Raw genomic sequence first — 8,975 nt, 5'->3', positions numbered from 1 at the left:
AACTTCATGGAGCTAAACCGAAATAACTTTTATTCAAGTGGCGCTATGCACTTAAGAATGTGATTTGAAAATATTTAATTGATTAGATAATTTAGCCAAGAAGGTATGTCCATTAGACTAATTGTAGAACATGAAAAGCTGTCAACTTTACAATTCAAAACACATCTTTTCATCTTCTCCCTGGAAGTCCACTAATGGTGACATCTTTCAGAAACACCTTTAGAATTTTGTTTTTATATGGACTGTTTTTATTGATTTCATTTATAGCAACTGAGTCACTGTGGTAAACAATAGATTCGAAGCTCCTCTATCCCTTGTAATACATCACTTGGTAAAGATGTGGTCTGTAATGCAGTTCACTTTGCCTGACTCAATCCCTTTTCATCTTAATCCTAAGAATTTTACTACTCTTGAGAGAATGAGTCTGGGTGTTAGATTACATCTCACTTTGACTCCCAGCTCTGAGAATCATAAGTGCTATATATGCAGTTCTGGGTCAAGGTGAAGGAGGAGTGGAATCAAGTCCTGAGGCAACAGGAAAATTGAATTAAATTTTAAGTTAATGTAGTGGCATAAATAGCATGTGCGTGTATCAAATCTATAGCGCTACTGTCCTATGTTTGATAATATAAAATTACAGACAGAACACTTACAACGTTTTAAATGATTTTTCTCATTAAGATTTTAATGTAGGTGTAAATGAAAATTCTCATTTTAAAAAATTAAAGAAAAGTTTCCATTTATTTTTTAGAATAAAGATTTAGTGCACAAATACAGCCCAAAGCCAACGGAAAAATAGCTTTGCCCTGTCATTTCCCTAAGAAAGCACTGAAGTTACTCAGAATAGGCCAAAAGAAAAAAAAGCAATCCTCTGAGTTCTAGGCTTCACAGCTTCACAAAAGGACCACATATTATAGTATGTACATTGATTTGATGTGCAAGTGTGCAATAAATATATACACATACATTCCTATCTGCTTTACATCATTCTACAGTATTCATAGATCAAGCTGGGATTCAGAAATGTGAAAAGGCCATAACAGTGAAAAGGAAAATAAAGGATACAATGGTTTTTAGACCAGTAGAATATAATGCTTAGCTAGTTATTTTAACTTTGGAGCAAACTAAAAAACTTGTTTTGGATTAAATGGTAGCTGTAAGGAATGCCTACTGGAATACTTGTTAAATGTTATTAGTCAGTTTTTTGATAATAGCACTGACCTGAAATACATGGTGATAGTAACACAGCTCCCACTGTCCTGGAGTTCCTCTAAATGGCCAGCTATAGCTATCCAGTATCTTTATAAGCATTTCAAGAGTTGTGCTGCTCAGCCTTTTAAAAGATAACTAGCTTATAACCTACTTCTCCTTATGTGGCTACATCAATTGCTCGCGGTCCCAATGAAGTATAAAAGAGGATATAAGCTGCTGAAGATTTCACAGAAGAAACGGAGATATCAGACACTTCGTGATCATCAAATTTAAACCACCGCTGTCTTGCTGCATTTTTACAGTAGGCAGTGTAGTGGCCTCCATCCAGTCCACCATAGTGATTCTGTGCCAAACAAGATAGAAAATGAATTCAAATTGAATTATTTAAAATACGTCAATAATTTCAAAGCTTTACGTTGTTCTTACCTTCCTATGAGGTAAGGAACCACTTGAAACTCTTGTTTTTTTAGTTTGCTTCACAAGTAAAAGTATTTAGTTCAATAAGATACTTACTGAAACAGAAAACAAGTTATATTTCTTCAAATTGTTCTTTGGACCAATAACATACTGTGACAAGTCAAGATTTTCTAACGGGAAGTCCACAGATGTCTGTAATTTCTGCTTCCACCTGCCATCGTAGGAAAAACTGCAGAGCAAAATATTATAGCAATTATACTGTAGACCAAAGACATCAGAATGAACCCTAATTCATTCATTAACAATCTAGATTTTTAGCCAGGATCATAAAATCCATTTCAAGCACACACTCAGAAGTTTGGTAGTGGAGGGACCTGTTAAAGCCATTTGGTTTCATTTCCATTTTACAAATGAGGAAACTGAGATGCACAGATATTAAATGACTCGCCAAAGGTCAAACAGCTAGAGTGGTAGAAGCAGGGCCACACCTTGGTCTCCTGATCCCTAAGCCAGCTACAACTGTTAGATGAACCTTCTACAAAGGTAAAAACTTCTGAAAACCTATGTTAATAATGCTAATCACCACAAAAGTATGGAGGAAAGACTGAGGAGAGCTGCTCTAGATTTAAGCTTGTACTTTTGGGAAACTACAGCTGGAAATCGCAAGCATGCAGACTAGTGATTGAAAGAATGGCATTCCATTATCCTGGCACATACTCTGCTTCTTTGAACACCAAAATACTGGTATTTTGGTTGGTGTAATATAGTTATTTCAGAATTATTTGTCAGAAACTGAATTCTGAAGCAGTTATATTTTTAGATATTCTCCAAGAACAATATGCAACATTAAAAATTTTAACAGAACAAATGTGTAATCATTTATAGAATGTTTATCTGTACCTCCATATTCCTCAAGAAGAAAAGAAGAAAAGTGTAACAAGCTTTTGTTAGAAAATTTACACAAGAGGAATTCGAACATGTCAACGTTGAAATTAACATTAAGTAACTGCCTAAGTATCTCTAATAATATAAGATGAAACAAATTAAAATAGAAATGCTTTCTTTGAAACAAAAATTACAGCTCCCAATAAAAAGAGGGAACTTCCTTTTAAAAAGTTTTTCCAAAAAATGACTCCAAGTTATCACTCCACAGATGGATTACAAAAAGACGAAAGAATCAGAGCAAAGGTCTTGGGACAGGTTTTACAACTTTCTTCACCATTATTCCTTCTACTACTACAAGGCCAGATCTTTTTCACCGGCTGTAAAAGTCTGGACAAAAATATGTCTGCACTCAACAATGGCATCCTTAACATTTTATCTTTAAAATTACACTTAGAAAATCATATTTCATTTTCAGCACAGGATTAAATCCTTTTTGTTATGTTTAGTTTACTGTTTGAATGATAAATTCTATCTGCTAATAATGATAAATTCTATCTGCTAATAATCTGTGTTAGAGTTACACTGTACAACATTATCTTTATACATTTTCACTTGATGTTTTGCAATGATTTAAAATTTTTATATTTGAAATGCAATCATTTAGTTTCACTGATTTTTAAAGACAGAATTACATGAAAGAGTGGTGCTGTCATTTCGCTCTGTTCTTGCAACCATGAAGGTGAACTGGAGTCTCATCGTTTCTGCCTTATTTCCCTAGAGATACCCTAACCAGGTAATCTTCCTTTGTTATGCATCCTTAGCAGGCAGTACAACGAAGTGACTTAGAATAAAGGAAATTTCTTCATCTACACTGTACTAAACATGTAGAAAAATTTGTCCCCTTTACCGTTTCAGATGTACTAAAAGCACAGGTGGCAACTTCCAGATTTCTATCTTTTTTAGAGAGTCCCGTCGAGCTCTGCAATGACTGCAGTAGAACCTATTGTTATCTGTAAGTTTTTCTTCTTTGGAAAATAACCTAAGGCAATCCTAGAGGCAAAAACAAGTAGTAGATACTCATTAATTCATTTCTTCCACACAGTATCATTGAGCATCTATGCAATAAGTTACTCTGCCAGGAATGAGGGATACAACAGTAAGCTAGAACAAAACAGTTCCTGCCCTCATAAAGTTTATGATCTGGTGAGGAACGCAGACAAGAGAGCCGACAAGGACAAGTGTGGTGAGTGGTGCTGCGTGTCCCTAGAGCACACAGGAACGACCTTGACCTGGTGGCTCAGGAAGTCTTGCTGGAAGAAATGACATTCTCCAGGAAGCTAAGACTAAAGGTATCAACAAGCTGTCTAAATCACATTGCTGTTGTGTCGAAAACAGGATATCTATTTGATATCCCCATGTAGAGCAAATTCTTATAAAAAGCAGACCTATATTAAAGTCAACATACAATTTTTCAAATCAACTTTTAAAACTTCTTCAAAATACAAATTTTAAAAAACATATTACTTATCAACTCTGAAAGAATATTTAATAGGAAAATATCTTCAAAAAAGGAAAATTTCTTTTTGTGGGGGAAATGTTTAATTCTTTTTTATCTACATAGGCCTAATTAAAACAGAATTTATGTGTGAGTTTTACCTATAAAATGCTTATAGGGGTAAAGAACAGAAATAAATTGCTGAATAAAGTACATGTGTATATGCATATAAACAGCATTTTTATTTAACCAATCATTTTCTCTCCATCTTAAACTTACCTGTAGCGTACATTTACTTGTGGATGCTAGTGGTAGAGACAAATACATGAAGGCCTCAAATGTCCTAGACTTTCTGTGACAGGTGAGGCACTGTACTGTAGATTTGAATTGACCCTGAAAAAGTGCAACAATAATAGATTCATTGAGCTGCTTGTGTTTCTGCCAAGCATGTTCTGCAGCTTTAAAGTCATCGAGATGATCATTATTTTCTTCCTTATGTCTCTTCCGATTATCAGCCTGGAAACAAGATTATTTAAACTCTATATTAATATCTCAAAGTCAACGTTTTATTAAATGTGTACAAACGAAATGTGTACAAACACTTTGCAAATTTAGAAACACTTCTGGTTCTTTTCGTAAAGGAGTTCTAATCTCATTCAGTGCTACAAAAAAATTCTACCCAAAAAACTTCCCCCAAAACCAAAACCCACTTTATCAAAAGAGTGTGACTTGTTGGAATTTCTTAATAAATTTTTATTTAAAAAGCTAAAAAGACTGGTTTTGAAAAGATATCCCACATATAGCTGGAGTTAGGGCTACAACTAGAGAGATGTTTTTTTGTTGTCCTAATCTCATGGATGGATACACACACACACACACACACTATATATATGTGTGTATATATATAGACATATATATTCACACATACACACACCTACATATGTACATATATATGTAGGTGTGTGTATATATGTATATGTGTGTATATATATGTTCAGTGGTAAGAATGGTGATCCCAAAGGTATTTAAAAGAGAGAGGACAGCTTGGTGCTAAAAAGAAGTCATAGTATACCAATGTAGACCTGTCATTTACGTACAGATACATACCTCAATAATTTTTCTCATGAGTCATTTGTTTACATAGAATAATTCTTATTTTAGAAAAAAGTATTAAGAATAAAGATATAGTATAATAAATATATAAAATATGCAATGATATAGAAATATACAACAACAAGGATGTCCAGGCTGTCTATAGCTAATCTTTGATAAAAATCATACGTTTATGATTTTTCTTTCACATACATGTGGGTAACAAACACAATTATCTCCAACAACTATTGTTTTTTTTGGTGAGGAAGATTAGCCCTGAGCTAACATCTGTTGCTAATCCTCCTTTTGCTGAGGAAGACTGGCCCTGAGCTAACATCTGTGCCCATCTTCCTCTATTTTATGTGGGACGCCTGCCACAGCGTGGCCTGATAAGTGGTGCATACATCTGCACCCGGGATCTGAACCTGTGAACCCTGGGCCACGGAAGTGGAGTGCGCTAACCTAACCACTATGCCACCGGGCCCGCCCCTCCAACAACTATTTTAACATGTACAAATTTCTCATGATAATACGACCTGTGAACATTTTAGTAAGTAAACCAAATTGTATATACTTCTTTTCAAATATTAGATCTAGCAGATATACTTGTTTTGTCCCATGCCTTAGTACAAAGTCACTAGATTTGAATAAACTAGCACTGAACGATTACCAATTACAATTTTAAATTGCTATAAAAACGATTACAGTGCTGAGCAACCCTAAAGAGCCTTTGCAACTTAGAAAAATCAAATTTCTTACTTTATTTAGATCTTCATGGAGACCATCCATTAGGAACAGAAGTAGTTCTTGTGAATCTTGCTGGCTGTATCCGGCAAACTGGTCATTGATCTTCCCAATGGTGATTTTAAAGTCTTTAGGACTGATATACCTGTACTGTCCTGTCCACAGGGCTTTCATGATGATACCAAATTCTTCTGCCACTTCACCTTTATGCCCCAACAAATTTGACCTTTGCAATAGAAGTTACAAAAAAAAACAATAAAAGAAATTTTAAAAAGTCAAGGTACAGTGGATTCTTGATGTCAACATTAAACTATTAAAATACTGTAACCCTACACTAAAATACTCATTTATTCACAGGTTTATTACCAAATACTCATCTGAATCTTACTTTGATCATACTCCTTCAACCTGCTTCTTTCTGGCTGCTAGCCCTGCACCATCTCCTCCTCCACCTCAACAGGTTCCAGTTTTTGACAGTGAGGTTTTGCCATCTTGCACTGCTCCTTTCCTGTCTGTCCCTCACCCACCAGAGGAGGCCCCTCTCTACAGTCCCCTTTCTTATTCTGACTTCTCTGGAGCTGGGTGGTTAAGGAAGTGTGGTTAGATCACCCTTTTAATAAACTGCAAAAAGTATGAAATTTCTTTACCTGTTAATATCATCCTGATAACAGTTTCGGTTGAAATAATCGGCCAAATGTGGAGCATTACACAGGCACTGCAGGATTGAGTTCATGTAGCAAGTATTTCCTAAATTACGAAGTCCGGTGAGAGCTGGTCCAGATCCTCCAAAAACAGGATTGAGGTTCCGAATCTGAGGAGCAGAAAGCCTTGTGATCTCAGCTTTAGGGTAGCATGTTGGCCTGAGGAAGGAAAAGCGTACAAGATGTCTCAAAATGCACAGCATCTGAAAGCAAGGTTCATACTACAATTGGCAGCTAACTTCAGCATCTGTACCACAGTACAAAGTAATCTTCTAAATAGTTAACTTATAAGGTGTCGTGTCTCACAGGACACTTAGTATCTGGGTAACACTGGTTACATTCTGTGACCCTCCCATGAAACAAAAACCTTTAACCTCTTACGTGGGTCCACGGTTCTTACAGACACCCTGAGATAGATTCTCTGGCTTCTCATAAACAGGTAGAGTCTTCTAGTAGAGAAGCCTCTTTCAAACTCCTTTAAATAATCCTGGGAAGTTTAGCATTACCAAATGTTGAATTCAACCAGAATGCCAAACAAGGAATCAAAATATATATTTCTGTGGAGTAGATATTAAAGTTGGCAAAGGTTATTTGGGAACTACTGCCTAAAGTCTAGAGCTATATGGTAGCCACTAGCCACAGGTAGCTATTTAAATATAAATAAAATTAAGAACACAGCTCCTCAGTTACACTAGCCACAATTCAAAATAGCCACTACCAAACTGGACAGCACAAATACAGAACATTTCTATCATCACAGATACAGAATGTTTCTATCAACATGCCTACTGAACGCCACTGGACTAGAGAATGCCTCCAACACTTTTGTTATTTAGTGTATTTGATTATGCGTGGAACTTCCAGAAATGCTATAGCATTAAGAAAAATCTTAACTGATAGGTCTTTCTTTTATTATTGATCCTAAGCACACTTCCACCCCGAAAGGAATATTGAGAACAGACTAAACTATATTTCAATCAGCTTTTCTTTATACATGCTCCGATGCATGCACTCATGTGCTTTTTCTTTGTTCAATACATATAAAAATACCTGAACTGCAAATGCAATTGTCTTTAAAACTGTCAAATTAACAAAATTTAATACGATGATTTAAGAGGGAATTAAATCTCACCAGTTTTAATAGTGAGCCCTAAAATCTGCAACCAGATTTACAGAATTTTAAAAATATCCTCCAATTAAGTCCCCACCTAGCAGGCTAAGTTCTCAGGAGTAAAATATATCAGCTAATTTTTCGGAAACTTAATGAAACTATTGATGACTACTTGTGAACGGAAATGCAATGTAGGAAAAGAGAACAGAATAAGGATTAGGAGCTGATACACACTTTAATGCTTGTTATTTTAATACTTTTTGCTCCCACCTTACTGGCTAAGCTAAAAAAAGTTTGTAATTTGAGAGCTGCACCAAGACAAGCTCAACAATCCTATAAATTATTGTTGTCAAAGGGAGATTTAGGGACCACGAGAGGTTTATGAAAAACTTCTAGGTAGTCTATGGCATGCTGTCTTAAAATATAATAACATACATACTTTTATATCTACATTAATACTTATAACAATCCTCTTTGATATATTTAAATTAGCACCTGGGAGAAAAACCAAAGACATTTAATCCATTCATTTCCTTTTTCCTCTATGGTAAATAATGGCCGGCATAGCCATCCACAGAAATTTCTGACTCCTTGACATTAATAAGCTGATATGTTTAGACTAGAAGTTTTCAAATACAGCAGATTATTCTAGTTCTAGGAGTTAGGAGGAATTTACTTGTTTTCCCGATTCACTGTTGGAGTTACTGCTGGCTTCCTCTTCTCTTCCTCTTGAATGGCCTGGGTTATATCCGGGGAGGAGTAGGAGCGCTTCAGTTTGGACGGTTCCCTATCCCGCTCAGCAGGAATCTGTGGCTTGGCTTTATGAGTTGGAGGAGTGGAAGGAGGTGCAGAGGAAGGAGCCATTTCGGGTGGATACATATGAACAGTGTTGGTGGGTGAATGATAATAACGAAAAGTTCCAGTGACCGGGTCAAGAAACTTAGATGGGAAAGAACAAAAAAACAGGTCAAAAACCAATGACCATTACAAGAACAAAAAAAAATCACTCAAAAGTACTCCACTGCTAAATTTACTTTTGTATTAAAATAATTTAAATAAAATAGTGATAATCATTTATATAATTAAGCTTCCAAAGAACTTTAGGTTTTAAAGTAATACATTGTTTCTAAATGACAAACGCCAGGAATGCTCATAAATTATAGCCAGCATCTCAGGTTGGATGTTGAGAAATCTAACCCTGCTGTAAAAAGGAAAACGAGCTATGTCCTCCATAAAAAAGAAACAGAATTGACTCTGCATTAGAGAAAATGCAGAACAAATAAAAAAGGTTTTTTTTTTTTTTTTTAAAAAAAGAACA

General features: G+C 35.4%; 1 protein-coding gene across 5 annotated transcripts in view; it reads right to left on the bottom strand.

Moving 5' to 3' along the window:
- Positions 1–664: 664 nt before the first annotated feature.
- The window catches only part of USP8 (ubiquitin specific peptidase 8), an 85,814-nt gene continuing 77,503 nt past the window's right edge, over positions 665–8,975 (bottom strand). For all 5 annotated transcript variants that reach the window (XM_058541558.1, XM_058541557.1, XM_058541556.1 and 2 more), the window contains 7 exons: positions 8,334–8,596; positions 6,493–6,705; positions 5,861–6,071; positions 4,289–4,525; positions 3,422–3,564; positions 1,726–1,858; positions 665–1,555 (listed from right to left, as the gene is read on the bottom strand). In XM_058541558.1, the coding sequence (XP_058397541.1) occupies positions 1,370–1,555; positions 1,726–1,858; positions 3,422–3,564; positions 4,289–4,525; positions 5,861–6,071; positions 6,493–6,705; positions 8,334–8,596 (1,386 nt within the window). In that variant the 3' untranslated portion in view covers positions 665–1,369. The remainder of the gene's footprint in view (positions 1,556–1,725; positions 1,859–3,421; positions 3,565–4,288; positions 4,526–5,860; positions 6,072–6,492; positions 6,706–8,333; positions 8,597–8,975) is intronic.

Source organism: Diceros bicornis, chromosome 5 (genome assembly GCF_020826845.1).
Source record: "Diceros bicornis minor isolate mBicDic1 chromosome 5, mDicBic1.mat.cur, whole genome shotgun sequence".
NCBI classification, from domain to species: Eukaryota; Metazoa; Chordata; class Mammalia; order Perissodactyla; family Rhinocerotidae; genus Diceros; species Diceros bicornis.
The sequence above is the reverse complement of the archived record's forward strand: the minus strand, read 5'-3'. Positions and strand labels throughout refer to the sequence as shown.